This window comes from Sinocyclocheilus rhinocerous, unplaced genomic scaffold (assembly GCF_001515625.1).
Source record: "Sinocyclocheilus rhinocerous isolate Xijiao unplaced genomic scaffold, SAMN03320098_v1.1 scaffold311, whole genome shotgun sequence".
NCBI classification, from domain to species: Eukaryota; Metazoa; Chordata; class Actinopteri; order Cypriniformes; family Cyprinidae; genus Sinocyclocheilus; species Sinocyclocheilus rhinocerous.
Window position 1 is genome coordinate 753377 of NW_015623669.1, and position 15964 is coordinate 769340.

Genomic DNA, 15964 nt, shown 5'->3' on the forward strand with positions numbered 1-15964 from the left:
TATATGAATACACAGTATTTGTGGTGTTGTTTCTGTTCAACAATTCAATACACAGGAAGTTAATACTTAGTAAATTACTTTTTAGACATTTTTGTTCAGCTAATAAACCCAGTTCCAAATGAAGCAGAACCAACCCTTGCATCTCCCAGTAACACAGTTTTGTTCCTGAATTAATTGTGTTTGTGCAAATAAATTCAATGAATGACTCATAAAGACAGTCACTTATTTTGTTCCAGAATGAAACCAACACACTCTTGGTTCATAGCTATTTTCCATTTTGGTGAATTTGTGGCTAATTTGTATGAATCTCATCTGCTTATGCCCCATCTGCTTGGGTTTAGGGGTGGACCTAAGTTTGGAATTTCATTTATTTATTTATTTTCTAAGAATGAACGTTTCTGCACAAATCACGTTGTACAAATTCATACAAATTCTCTAAATGTCTCGTAAATTGCATTTTCTCATGCGATTGGACTGAATTAATCGCTGTTTTGAATGAATTGGTTGAATGAATGATTCAGTGACTCCCTTTTCGCCACCTATGGCGATGTAACCTGTAGAAAGAGTTACTGAAACCCCCCCCACCACCACTAATACACAGAGAAGCGGTGTGATAGAAACAGTGAAATGTCCACTCAACCAGTTGAATTTGAGGACTGAAAATAACGTTTGTATAATGATTATTTTATTTGCAACAAATGAAAATTAATTCTTTAATATGGTAAATATGTTATGAACCACTGTTATTTTAGTATCATTTAGATACTATTATAGTTTTTATTAATATTTTGAATTAGTTTTTTATATATATTTTTTCTGTTTTAATTGTAATTTAAAGTATTTATTTATTTTGATTTTTGATTTTTTTTTTTTGTGAGCAGCTGTATGTAGCTTTTTGTATTTTGGCGACTTCGGAGCCCCCTACAGTTAAGTGAGTGGAATTCACTGTCGTAATTATAGCAGATAGCTGTCACGTGCATTTGATGCTGCCGTAAAGCAATTCGCGCTTTTTTCGCGTAATTTTGTACCAGTTCACCAAAATGTTTGAGAGGGAGCGAGGAAAGAAACACAACCTCTTCGTCTTATTAGAAGTAAGTGTACATTGAGAATGATTTTGAAACTGATATTTCAAGGTAAAAAACTTACATACATCCCTTTCATCCCTTAAAAATATATCTATATTTGTATTTATTTAGTTTCCAGTTTTAGTATTAATTATATTAGTACTTCAAGTCAAACTAAACTAAAGTGATAGGTAAAATAAGTTAGTTTTTTTTATACTATATTTTATTTAATCTTACTCCAAGTTTCTTATGGTTTTAGTTTTAGTTACAATACCCTGTTAGGAACTCATTTTTATTCAGTGTGTAACCGGGGGTCTCTGCTCCACCTCTTGGCCTAAAAGAAAGTTTAAAGACCGACACACACACCAAAAGACATAGATTTGGTGTTGTCACTACTGTTTCTCCATTTATTAAACCTTGTAGCCTGGCGGACCCTTAACATTAGAAACAAAAGATAAGTTTGAGTCATTTTCAGTCCAGGTGTAATACTGCCAGATCTGAGACCTGGGAGCTTAACCTGGTCTGCAACCTGCAGCTTGAGAGATGAAGAGCTGAAAGTGTCTTAGTTACTCATTTGTAGGGTGCAGCTTGTTTGTCTTTCACATTTTTCTGTCATCCTCCTTGTGAATCACTGGTCTATTATCGAAGCTGTGTTTGTGTAGTTGGCTGTCTTTGATGTATTGGGATGGCAGACCATTGAAAACATCACAATCTATCACAGAAAGAGATTGAGTGGAGAGGTGGGAGAAAGAAAAACTCAAAAGATGTACTGAGTTGGTCACCATGGAAACGCTTCCTCCTTTTTATTGTTTTGTCTTTTGTTGCTCATTTTCATTTTCGGCTGTTGTGCTGAGGATATTAACATGCCCAGACCATTTCAAAGGTTACTGACTGCAGTTGCTCTATCTTTTCATCACTTTATCTCCCTACTGTTCACACGCATTGGTGTTCCTTTGAATTAGCAATCATACTAGTGGAATCTTTAGTGCTTTGAATTAAAGTTAACGGTAATATGATACCATTAACTAGATTTTAGTGGTGTATGTTTGTGCACATTTTTATTTTCATGTGTCGACTAACATACTAAACCACATGTAAAGTAATTAATTGTAATTTTATCTGTAGTGTACATATAAAGATGTACTTAAGTCCTTCTTACCTGCGTTAAAAAGACACTTAAACTCAGCTATTTACATTTAATATATATTTTAATATATACAATTTTCATTTAATTGCAAATAACGTGCAATTGCGTCCAAAAACATTACATTCTGTACTTCACGTAAGCATATTACTTCCATTATTCATCTATAGCACAAACAGTAATATTTAGAGGTTTGTACAGATCGTTAAACCTATGTTTGAGCAATAATACTCGGTTTTCTCTTGGAAAACATAATGTTACAGAGATATTCACACTGTATTCATTTACCTGAACAACAAGAAGTTCATTGCAATTATTTTGTTTACCCAATAATGTGTCTTTGTGTCCAAATCTTTGATTAATCTTCAAATAATCACTCCATCGTGAGGACACTTTATTGACCGATTAGCAAAAAATATCAAGAGTTTTCCCATCTGCATCAATGCGATAGTGTTTGTGCTCTCATTGTATTTCAAGCCTCAGTATAAAACAACCACCAGTTCAGACACTCTTCATTGGTGCAACATTGCATGTTACATGAATTTATACAAAATTGTACAGTTATAAATACACAAGTGAGACTTTTTTTACTCTCTGAACTTTTAGTTTTGTTCCTTGTTTGATTCAGGACAATGACGATACTGGATTCTTAGTTCAATAGTGAACAATTTCAACTGCATTACAACATCCAAAGAGTCCTGTTATTGGCTGCAAACTGAAAATAAGTTTTTGTTTGTGCAGACATTTTTTTTTGTATATAAAGACTAGGGTTGCAAAGGGGTGGAACATTTCCAGTAAATTTCCGGAAGCTTTCCAAAAATCCCTGGAATATTCCCAAAAATCCTGGTAAATTTCCAAAATTACTGGAATATTTCCGAAATTTACTGGAAATTTTCCAGTTTTTGCAACTCTAATAAAGACAATAAGGTTTTTATTTTTCCACACTTTATTATGAGCACAAAAAACATTAAAGGCCTAAAACATTACGAAAACATTTAATTAGTAAAAGTTTTTAATATTTCATATATATTCAATATTTCTAGGCCATGTGTTCTTTTAAAATATTTGATCTGTTTTGATGTAAATATATCTTCAGTGACATCTTGTATAAACACATGCAGTTTAAACAATTTTAATCCAACGTCTGAAAGGCATTAAAATAAGCTGTAATTCACTTTTAAAGCTGAAGCATTTGCTTTTTTGAAAGCTGGATATCTGAATGTTTCTGTTGCAGTATTTTAAGATATAATTTCTCTGTAGTGAGACCAACATCCAGTTTCCTTCTTAGATAATCCATATTCAAATCACAGACAGCATGGTGAAATCTTGTGACTAAATCCAACCGCTTTCTCACATGGCTTGTACATCCAGGAAACACCATCTGTGTCCATCTAAAACAAGATGCCTGTGGAGGAACCTTACAGATGGTGGAGTTCTGGTCGGGACCGATGTGAACACTTTGTTTTCCACAAATTTGCAACCCAAGTGTTCTGTTAGCCTCAGTAGTCTTTGAACTAACTTGATGTGCTCTTTTTCTGTCAGAGAACCACGCTAGCGGTGGCACAGTTGTTAGCAGGAATCCCGATGCCAATCCGTCGATGACAGGTGAACATCTTGCGCAGTTCCGCCCTGAAACGATCGTGCAGCCATGCATATAAAAATGGGTTACAACAAGACGAACTCATTCCACACAAGTGACACAATAGCTGGATCAGAAGAAAGTAGCGCTTGTCGATCAGGTCTATATCAATATCCCGTAGAACATTGAAGACGCTTATCGGCAGCCAGCAGATCCCAAAAGCGGCGACGACCAAGGACACCAGGCGAAACGTCTTGCGCTTCCGAGCCCGCTGGGCTTCCGCTTGGCTCTGGGTACGATGACCTGGCACCACGCAATTGCGAAGCTTCACTGAAATGCACAAGTAGGAGATGCAAAGAGCGGACAGAGGAAGAACGTAGGTGATGAAGAGCGTGCTATAAGCGTAGGCTAGCCGCTCTTTCTCCTGACCCATCCAGAACTCCTCGCAGATGGTAAAACCTTCGTCCTTGAACTCCACATGATATGTGTGGGCCACAGCAGGAGCTACCAGACCACACGACAGAATCCAGATCCCAGAGAGCAGATACGTGCAGGCCAGAACTGAGATGCGCTTCTTCAGTGGATGAACAGTAGCGTAGTATCTAGAAATTAAAACGACAGTTTTAGGCAACAACAGTGATCTCACGTCTGTATCTGATGCAGAAGTGGTGCAATTTTTTTGTTCTATATTCATTCTATATATTCAAGTACATTAAAAATATAAACAATGACTTCTCTTCTACCATGAGCACATGTTTAATTTCTGAAATTAAAGGGATAGGCCTTTTCCACCAAAAAATTCTCTCATCATTTACTCACCCTCATGCTGTCCATTGTTTCAGGCCAAATTATTACAGTTTAAAAAGTTTTAAATATTAGTGTTTTTCTCACACACATCTATCATTTTGCTTCAGAAGACAATGATCCATCAGTCGCTGTTCAAAGCATCAACTTCGAGGATGAGGTTGAGTAAAAAATGATGAGAGAATTTTCATTTTTGGGTGGAGTAAACACTTTATTTGTCAGGGTGATACAAATTAATTAAGAAAAATATTAAAAGGAGGAAATGCTTGAAAAGAAAACCTTTGAAGGTAGTTTGGCATGGTAATTCTTAGCAAATAAATAAATCAAAACTTTCACTGCAGACCTTAATGACGTGTGTCAAGTGTGTATGTCGATAAGCCTTTTAAAATATCAGATAATTTGACCCTTTTTATGAAATGGCAAGTTTAGATCAGGTATAATGCCATGTGGTGCGACTCCTAGAGCTGAGACTCAATTTCACAAAGAATTGATTCTTGAATTACGAGGGGGTCGAGTCCTAAAAAGAGCTGTATTCAAGTCTACAGCGGTGATAAAAATGTAATTCACTCTCCCAAAAATACTAATGAGTAATGAAGAGTTGATGTAATGTAATGAAGACATTAGTTTGCAGCACAGTGGAATGGCAAATAATGAAAGGTCTTACTGATCTTTAAAAAGTCTGACATGGCATTTTAAAAATGTGGCAACGTCGATCTGTCTAGCCTAGGGAATGTTTAGATAGACAAACGATTATAAAGAGCACCATGGAACGCAAAAAGGCGTTTTGTGTGAACAAGCCTAAGTCAGTTTGGTTTCAAGGATTTGATTAGTTAGGGAGTTTTGCCTGCCTTAAAATTATTCTTAATCTGACTTATTGTTATAATTGACACTATCGGTTTAAGTTCATATTTACTTTTTTTTATTTATTTATTTATTTTTTTACAAAAGAATCATATTTTACACAGAGTATTTTAGTATTTATAGTGACATTACTGCCCAGCAATGTTGGAAACAGACAATCTCTCTGTCTATAATATATGTATTTACACACGCACAAACACGTTCGCAATAAGAATCACAAAATATTATTTCTGATTTCATTTTTAGAATCGTCTTTGATTCCAAAACCTAAAAAATGCAAATCCATGATGTTTATGCATTTTTAATTAATATTTTATTACATTTTGTAACTACTTTTATTTGGTTACACACCTCATGACTTTTAGTCATTAAATGAAAAATAAAATCTTGAATATAAAAAAAAAATTCTAAACTATTTGAAACCAACATACTGTTTTATTTCATACTATTTCTAGGCAGTTATTGCAAGCCAGATTTTTGAAAAGAAGCTCTTGTACGACCCTGGGAACACCAGCTGACTAGTGGCCCCAATTTGAGTTTGAGAGCTTTGTTAAGATATAAAGACTACGTAATAAGCTGAAGCAAATACAAGATTTAGCATGCTGATTTTGTAGAGACATAATAAGTAGGCTGTAAAAAACGGGATAAAAATAAGACCTCTATGAACTCTTTTTATTCACTTTAAGGTGAGCAGAACCTGTTGGATGTTTTGCTGCAAAAGCTCGCTCTTCAATGGATGCACATTTCCTCACCTCCGATCCAGCCTGGATGAATGGGTCTGCATCCAAACTCACCGATAATATCAAGGGCTTTTAAAGACAGTATTCATGTGGGCTTCACCAGACCATGTACAGGAGATGACGGCCTAGTCCTAAGGTAAATTGATTCTTAATGCACCTATTATACTACAAACCAACAATTTTTCATTTTCCTTGACTATTGTGCAGCAACATCATCCATCACTGACTCGCAGGGAGGGAAGTGTGAAGGTTAAAGGCTATACGAAGCCATAAAGTTTAACAGAGAAGATCCACTATGAATTTATTTTCACAATTGGGGATAAAAAGTCCTGGTTTATTTTAGGTGTCCTTGGTATTTCACATATGGCAGCATGTTGACATTACTTTAGCCTTCCAGTTTTCTGTGTCTATAGAATGTGTCACTATACAACTGTGTGTCACATAATATCATGCATTCTCATGGTCTTTTTTGTGTACCATGAGATAAAATTACTATTTACAAATGAATGCTTCATGGCAGCGCTTACGTGCTCTTCTGGTACCCTGAAAAAAAGCCATTTAGATTACTGCTTCATTCAAATTGAGCTGAAAATCACCAAAACTGTTGCATGCATGTTTAAAACAATGTGGATTTTTAGACAAAAGAAGTCTAACAAAGTTCAACCATGGACATGTGTCACATGACAATTCTGTCATTTGTTTTTAGTTTTCTGAAAGTCATTAAAATTCCCATCAGTGTCTTGTATTGTTTTGTATTGTATTTTTAAAAAAGATAAATATTAAAATGCTTGATTTTTTTTTTTTTTACTCTATTATCATACTTAAATATTTAATTAATTTGTATGTCGGATTGTCTTACAGTAGTGTATGACTGGCAAGGCCTGTGTCTGGGACAAGAACAAGCTATAAAGCCATTTGAAAATCTGCAAAAAATAATGAAGGCATGGTAAAAAGGTTTCCAAGACATTTTTATTATGACCTTGGTACAGCAAAAAGAAAGCTGAAATCTGTCCAAACAAAAATCTGTTCAAAAAATGTTCAAGCTAAAATCAACTCCTTAGATACAAAATGGCATGTTTGAAGAAATGCCTAATTGTTGGTAGATCAGAACAATTTAAGAAATTATCATAATTTTCAGATCCCAGTCATCATATGATCACCTATGCTCTATTCGAACTGATCGACATGTGGCAGAAGATTTACATAATAAATTTCATTTTAAAAATCTAATAAAAAAGGTGATTTTTAAATTGTAATATTTCACGTCACAGTTTTTACTCTATTTTTAATTAAATAAATGCAGCCTTGGTGAGCATAAGATCCTTTTTTTCCCCAGAATGTTCTTTTGAATGGTAGTATATGTGATTAATCCACTGAATCAGTCTGTTACATAATCATGCTCTACAAAAGCCCCGGAATGCTAGTAAAACATTGATGAAGTAATAAATTAGTCACACAGTCAAGAGCCACAGCACTCACATGCATCACTCACCTGTCCACCCCAATAGCTGTCAGTGTGAAAACCGACACGTACACCGTCACCGGCTGAATGAGGAACACCAGGTAGCACATGAATCTTCCAAATACCCACCCACGTGGATTAAAAGCATATGCCAGGGTAAAGGGCACGCAGGTAGCACACATCAGCATGTCGGAAAACGCTAGGTTACCGATGAAGAAGTTGGTAACGTTGTGCATTTTTTTGGTGTGGCAGATGACATAAAGCAGTAGGTAGTTCCCAAAAACTCCAACCAGGACCACAAGAGCGTAGCAAGGGATGATGAGAGGTTTAAAAGACTGAAGGAGCTCCACGCCAACAAACTGAGGACTGCGCTTCGATGTGTTCGTCGACTGCAGCATGACTTCGTAGATTTGGCCCATGCTGGAATTCTGCATGGTGACATTTTCCAGGCAACACGCGGGCACAGGAGTGCTGAGCCATTCGCCACCACTGCCATCCATGCTTACGGAATACTGCTTGTAGAGACCTAAAGACTGGGTGTTTTGGCATATTAACAAGGAAAGAGATACATTTTGGTTAGCTTTCTTTATAACTCAACTCCGTTTTAACAGATGGACTGAAATGTCCGTGAAGAGTAAGTGAGTTGAGTGTGACCTGTGGAGGCGTGTGGTACCAAACATGCAGTTCGCACCATATAGGTGCTAGTTTGTCTTGAAAGTTAGCTTGGCTCATATAATGAAGTGACTTTTTCAGACTTTAATGAGCACAGCTACAATTTTTCTCAAAGTTCCTGTTCACAATACCGAACCACTTTCCGCACAGCAGTACTTCTGAACATTAGAGATGCAAGCGTCAAATCTAAAAGCCCTTCATTACAGCCTTGACTTGCTTCGGATGGCTGGTTTCCGAAGCAGGTCACTCGTATAAAAGAATCAGACTATGTGTGTTCCTTTCAGTATTTGCTCTTTCAATCCAAACAGCAGTAAACAGAAACTTGTAAGGACACTAATGAAAGCCAGCATAATTTGAGTCAAAGATGCGTCTGCTGCAATCACACATGGCCGTTGCCGTTGAAATGCAAATGAGCCTCATTCACTCGTGCCCTCTAATTAAGTGAGTAAATGGTTCATAGATTAAGCATAAATGCTCTTTGGTATTTCCTGTAGCAAGCTACTGCAGAAGCAGTGATTGTGTGTTCTGTTTTTGTCTCTTTACCAATCAGTCAGTTGTTGTAAAAGCAATAGATACTGCATTCATTTTTGTTTTAAATGTGTAACTCGTCAACATTATCATTTTAAGTCAGGGTTTGTATGGTAATGCATTTCGCATTTGACATACATTCAAAAATACCCATTTGACAGGGATCAATTTGTGGTCCTTGAATCATACATGCATCAGACAAATGAAGCACCAATCAATCTTTGCAGATTCAATTGTTTTTATGGACAAGACAGTACTAAAATGGCCATATGTTCAGTGCAGTTCATTTTGAACAGCATGATGAGCTGAATGTCAGAGACAACTTATTTAATTAGCACAAATCTTCATTAAGCATACTCAAAGATGAGATTGAATAAATATCCCCAGGGTGTCGACTGGGGAATAGAATAAATTAACAAGCGCTCACTGGATGAGATATGGAATATTTACAATGCTTTTTATTTGAAATTAAGTGGCATTAAATGAATATCACGGTAATCTTAAAGTGACAGTTTAAATTTCCTAAAGGCTGTGTTATTGTGATAGTTTTTCTCTTCTTAGTTGCCTTGTCACTTGTTTGACAGTGTTAAAAAAAGTTATCATGGAGGTTTTCTTGTTTAAAGGGTTAGTTCACCCTAAAATGAAAATTCTATCATTAATTACTCACCCTTGTGTTGTTCCAAACCCGTAAGACCTTCGTTCATCTTTGGAACACAATTTAAGATATTTCTGATGAAATCTGAGGGCTCTCTGACCCTCCCATAGACAGCAAAGTAACTACCACGTTCAAGGTCCAGAAAAGTACAAAGTAATCCGTGTGACATCAGTGGTTCAACTGTAACGTTACAAAGCTACGAGAATACTTTTTTGCGCAAAGAAAACAAAAGACTTTATTCCACATTTTCGTCTCTACTGCATCACTTGTGCATGCGCGTTCACGACAGTATCATGACGCAAGCATGTGTCGGCGCTGACCCAGATCCGGCGTGATGACGTCATTACGCCGGATCTGGGTCGGTGCCGCCACACGCTCGCATCATGATACTGTTGTGAACGTGCGAGGGTCAGAGAGCCCTCAGATTTAATCAAAAATATCTTAAATTGTGTTCCGAAGATGAACGAAGGTCTTACGGGTATGGAACAACATGAGGGTGAGTAATTAATGACAGAATTTTCATTTTTGGGTGAACTAACCCTTTAAGACACTTTAGCAAAAATGGGGATTGCTTTGGAACGTTTATTTATTTTCAGTAATTAATTTCATATTTTTTAAAGCACAGATTCACCAGTTTGCATCATTACTCATAACTGTTCACTGAAGGTTTTTTTTTTTGTTTGTTTTTTTACATCACTTGCTCACCAATGGGTCCTCTGCAGTGAATGGGTGCCGTCAGAATGAGAGTCCAAACAGGTTGAATTTTAGCTGTAAGTAATGATTTGAAGTTAAAAACATCTTAATGATGGATTTAGTTTATTACAAACATGCAACTTTTCCCTTCACAAGATGTTAATTGATGGACTGGAATCGTGTGAATTATTTGTGGATTATTGTGATGTTTTTATCAGCTGAACTCTCATTCTGACTGCACCCATTCACTGCAGAGGATCTAGAGAAGCAAGTGACGCCATGCTAAATTTCTCCAAATCTGTACAGATGAAGAAACACTCATCTACAAACTGGATGGCATGAGGGTGACTGCATTTTCAGCCAATTTTCTTTTTTGGGTAAACTATACCTTTAAGCTATTTTAGACCTAATATCAAGATGTGCATTGAATGTTGGCAAAATATTTGTGAGCTCTCTTTTTTATCTGTATTTTTCAGGTCTAATTATAGCCTAACACACTGAGCAGAAACTTGCAATAATGTCTGCTTCTGAATTGCACCCAGACTAAACAGCTCTTGATATCTATATTATGAGTAAACAGACACGTGAGGTATGTGTTATTCTAAGCCTCCAGCATACTGTGAGTTTCTTTAAACCACTCTGGGTAGCGTCCCCTCCCTGTGGGTGCTTCAATTATGTTCAGCCGGTAAAAACTTAGACTAATGGAACCATTGACGTGCTCTTTAGTGCTCACGTTAGAGCGAGAGCCCAGGTGAGCAGAACTGAGTCAGTGTCCCTGCGGTTTGCCGTACAATGCTGTCAACAGATTTTAATGTGCAAAATAACTGAAACAAACCAAAAATTGCTGAAACAACCTAATATAACTAGGGATGGGTGATGACTATACCTAAAATTTTAAATCTTAATATTTTTTCAGATTTCAACAATAATTGATATTTTTGCATTTGCTCTAAACTTATTAAAAATGTGAAACAGCTATTGGTTCTAAGCACATTCAAAATGTTTAGTGCAAAATCAAAAATGTAGACCTAGCAACGACGACTTTTTATTAAATTAACACATGTAAATGTGACAATATAAAAAAAAAAGAGTGTAAAATGCGTACAATAAGTGCATTCTGACAGCTTCTTTAGAGCAATGTAATTTACATGCAGTACTACATTTTACACTGTGCAACTGGGGTAAATTATGAAAGTATTTAAGTTTTTTTTTAAAGCTAAAATCACAAATCTATCAACGGTTTCTGGTTTAAGAGATGCTCTGTGCGTTCCCACTATCACTAAAAACTGTTTCAGATGGGGAACTATAAGCACTTCTTGGCTAGTTTGCAGGAGGACTGAAATTGCCTATTGGTGCTGTCTTTGGCACATTAATCTTCATTTTCGACAATATTCATTATTTAATATCAATATAAACAATATAATGTAATTTTATATTGATTACTTGATAATCTCGATAATATCTCTAATATTCAGTATATTGCCCTGCCCTAAATATAACTGCAGTTTAAAACACACACACACACACACACACACACACACACACAGTACAAAGCTGTTGCAAGCAATGCAACACAAAATGCTATGTGGTCAAAAATTGTCTTAGAAAACATGATCCTAATTATGCTGATATAAAATGTGAAAAGAAAAAATCTGTCACCAATAACTGCAGCAAGAAGCTGTTTACTTCAATGCTGTTAGGTGCTCTTTGAAGTGATGGCATGCTATGAAACAAAAAAACCGAGGCCCTATTAAAATCCTTTTTAAAATAGGCCTATAACATTAAAAATCACAACCGAGAACTTTCCATCAAGGTGTGAGGTCTTCATTTAGCACCAGCGTGCCACAGTGACTTTTATTGTTATAACCCTATTTTAATAAAGGTTTTTTAATATATATATATATATATATATATATATACTATTTTTTTTTTTTACACCTCATATGGGTGCCTTTTTATGTCTGATGCATCAGATGTGCAAATTATAACTGAAGAGGGAAGCTGACTGCAAGAAAAAGAAATGGAATGAATAGTGACCTTCAAGCACATGGAAACCACATTAAGGCTGCAATTCACTACAAACTGGGCATCCTACACTAAACAACTGAGGATTACACACCAGCAGATTTAAAGTTGTTCTGAACACAACACTTGTGCTGAAACATGCTTCGTTTTAAGAAGATGCATGACAAATGAAAACATTGTTATAAGATCAGCTCAAAATATCTAACATGTCTTGATGTCCCCTGACTGGATGGAATCATAAGCTGTGTCCCAATTTAGAGGCTGCATCCTTCGAAGGCTGCATTCGAAGACTGGCCACGGCGCCACGAATGCTGTCCTCTTTCAAAGCCTCCTTCAAATGTGAGCTTGAAATCCATCCCTCGTTTCCCAGACCATGAAGGATACAACAAATGGATCATTCACAGCCCAGACTATCCTAAGATTCATTGCGTTCCAATGACAACATTATTTTAATTTTTTTGAGAGATAATTCCGGAATACACATTTACATTTACAGATGCAATTTTATGGATAGTTTATTTAATTTTATTATGTACAGAAATGAACCATGGTGAAATATTTAGACAGGTTGTGAACCCTGTTTTGTTCAGTTGAATATCACTTTCAAAAACGTCATACAAACGTTACTGTCATTTGTCAACATGAACTGTCACAGTTGCTAGGCGACAAGAACAATCCTCTATAGGTTAGCCTGTCCCATTTAACAACGCTCTGTCTGACTCCGCTAAACCTTCAAAGTCTGTCTTTCTACACACCAGCTTATTGGTGGAGAGGTGACAGAGTGATGAAGCCAATCATTATATGGGGATGATTAGGAGGCCATGATGGGCAGAAGCCAATGGGCGAATTTGGCCAGGATGCCGAGGATCACACCTTTATTCTTTTCGAAAGACATCCTGGGATTTTTAATGACCACAGAGAGTCAGGACCTCAGTTTAACGACTCATCCGAAGGACGGTGCTTTTTTGACAGTATAGTGTGTCCATCACTATTGGCACTAGGACCCACACAGACCACAGGGGTCAAATCAGCGGCCAAATCAGTCAGCAGGACACGGGGATTTTTCCTGACTGACCTCGGGGCTGCAGGCTGTACACTAGAGGTCTTCTCAGGTCCTAAAATCTGTAGAATAAGTCCTAAACAGATTTTAGGACCCGAGAAGACCTCTATATTGTATCACCCTGAAGTGGGTTATTCTGCGATAACAACCGGCTGGATGTACATTATCCCACTTATTACACGGCTACTTGCCACAAGTAAATAATTAGACACAAAATATTGATTTGAGTTGATATATTTGTATGAAAAGCTTCTGTGAAGACAGCAGTTGCGAACAAGTGGCAAGTTCAAACTACGGACATTTGAGGGATACTGTGCAGTCACACCACTTATTACACAACATTTCACCACATAAATAATGATGGCGATAAAAGATATTGATTTAAGACGAAAATGTTTTACAATTTTACCAGTTTGTTAGTTATCTTATAATCCATTACAGTGTACAAAACAATGTCGCAAAATGGCAGCAGCTGCGTTTGTTTGAAATGAGAGAGCGAGTCTGTGATACCAGGATGACATAGTCAAATAATTGTACATATAATATTGAGTTGAGTTTTAATATTTTATTAGCTAACCAAATGCAAAGCTTCCACCAAGAAAAACTGTTCCTAGCAAGCGTATAGCGCCGACTTCAGTTACCCGGATTAGCCTGTGTTATCAGCTTTTATCAAGGGATAACATACCTCAGAATGACGTGACTGACCAATCAGAAACAAGTATTCCACAGAGTCGTGTAATGTAATATATATATGAAGAGTTTATTTGCAAAAACCGATAACTCTATTTTTTATTTTTTTTTCAGAAATCACGTTTTTTTTTATGTGCATTCCAAGTAATATCAATCAAACTGCAGTTGGGTTGTTTTGATTAAGTAATAATAACTTAAACAAATACAGGTAATTTGCAAAGTTAAAGTTAATTGAAAGTATGTTTTTTACATATTAAAAGTTTGTTTTATAGCAAAAGCAGATAACTCCACATTTCATGTTTTAGAGTTTAAAATAACATGTTTAATCTTTGTAATCTCCTCAGATGACAATGTAGACGCCTGACAAACGTTGTTGCGGGGCTGCAGGCTGTACACTAGAGGTCTTCTCAGGTCCTAAAATCTGTAGAATAAGTCCTAAACAGATTTTAGGACCCGAGAAGACCTCTATATTGTATCACCCTGAAGTGGGTTATTCTGCGATAACAACCGGCTGGATGTACATTATCCCACTTATTACACGGCTACTTGCCACAAGTAAATAATTAGACACAAAATATTGATTTGAGTTGATATATTTGTATGAAAAGCTTCTGTGAAGACAGCAGTTGCGAACAAGTGGCAAGTTCAAACTACGGACATTTGAGGGATACTGTGCAGTCACACCACTTATTACACAACATTTCACCACATAAATAATGATGGCGATAAAAGATATTGATTTAAGACGAAAATGTTTTACAATTTTACCAGTTTGTTAGTTATCTTATAATCCATTACAGTGTACAAAACAATGTCGCAAAATGGCAGCAGCTGCGTTTGTTTGAAATGAGAGAGCGAGTCTGTGATACCAGGATGACATAGTCAAATAATTGTACATATAATATTGAGTTGAGTTTTAATATTTTATTAGCTAACCAAATGCAAAGCTTCCACCAAGAAAAACTGTTCCTAGCAAGCGTATAGCGCCGACTTCAGTTACCCGGATTAGCCTGTGTTATCAGCTTTTATCAAGGGATAACATACCTCAGAATGACGTGACTGACCAATCAGAAACAAGTATTCCACAGAGTCGTGTAATGTAATATATATATGAAGAGTTTATTTGCAAAAACCGATAACTCTATTTTTTATTTTTTTTTCAGAAATCACGTTTTTTTTTATGTGCATTCCAAGTAATATCAATCAAACTGCAGTTGGGTTGTTTTGATTAAGTAATAATAACTTAAACAAATACAGGTAATTTGCAAAGTTAAAGTTAATTGAAAGTATGTTTTTTACATATTAAAAGTTTGTTTTATAGCAAAAGCAGATAACTCCACATTTCATTTTTTAATGTGCATTCCAAGTAATATCAATCAAACTGCAGTTGGGTTCTTTTGCTTAAGTAATAATAACTTAAACAAATACAGGTAATTTGCAAAATTAAAGTTAATTGAAAGTATGTATTTTTACATATTAAAAGTTTGTTTTATAGCAAAAGCAGATAACTCCACATTTCATGTTTTAGAGTTTAAAATTAATTTTTTTCGAAAGTGGCGTTTATCGGTTTCTGCAAATGAACTCTTCATATATATATATATAGTGCCTTGCGAACGTATTCATACCCCTTCATTTTTTTCACGTTTTATGTATTTGCCTTTTGTTAAACTGCTTTAAATTACTTTTTTTTCCACATCAATCTATACACCATATTGACAAAGCAAAAACAGAATTGTAACAACTTCATAAATTTATTACAAATAAAAAAACTGAAATAAGTACATTGCTAAATATTTAGCTGAAGCACCTTTACAGTCTCAAGTCTTTTTTATTTGATGCGACAAGCTTTGCTGATCATCATTTGGCAATTATCTGCCATTCTATTCCTCACCTCTTCTCCTCTCAAGCTCTGTCATGTTGGATGGGGGCAGATGCACATTTTCAGGTTTCTCCAGAAATATTTGATTGGGTTCAAGCCCAGGCTGTG

General features: G+C 36.0%; 1 protein-coding gene and 1 long non-coding RNA gene across 2 annotated transcripts in view; one reads left to right on the plus strand and one right to left on the minus strand.

Moving 5' to 3' along the window:
* Positions 1-1000: 1000 nt before the first annotated feature.
* LOC107726560 (uncharacterized) lies at positions 1001-7979 on the plus strand. Its single transcript, XR_001638278.1, has 3 exons — positions 1001-1091; positions 6139-6328; positions 7907-7979. It is a non-coding gene; the product is annotated as an uncharacterized LOC107726560 (long non-coding RNA).
* Positions 3710-15964, minus strand: part of LOC107726477 (prolactin-releasing peptide receptor-like) — a 20647-nt gene continuing 8392 nt past the window's right edge. The window contains exons 2-3 of the mRNA XM_016536112.1: positions 7685-8187; positions 3710-4389 (exon numbers count right to left, since the gene is read on the minus strand). Coding sequence (XP_016391598.1) covers positions 3747-4389; positions 7685-8154 — 1113 coding nt within the window. The 5' untranslated portion in view covers positions 8155-8187 and the 3' untranslated portion in view covers positions 3710-3746. The remainder of the gene's footprint in view (positions 4390-7684; positions 8188-15964) is intronic.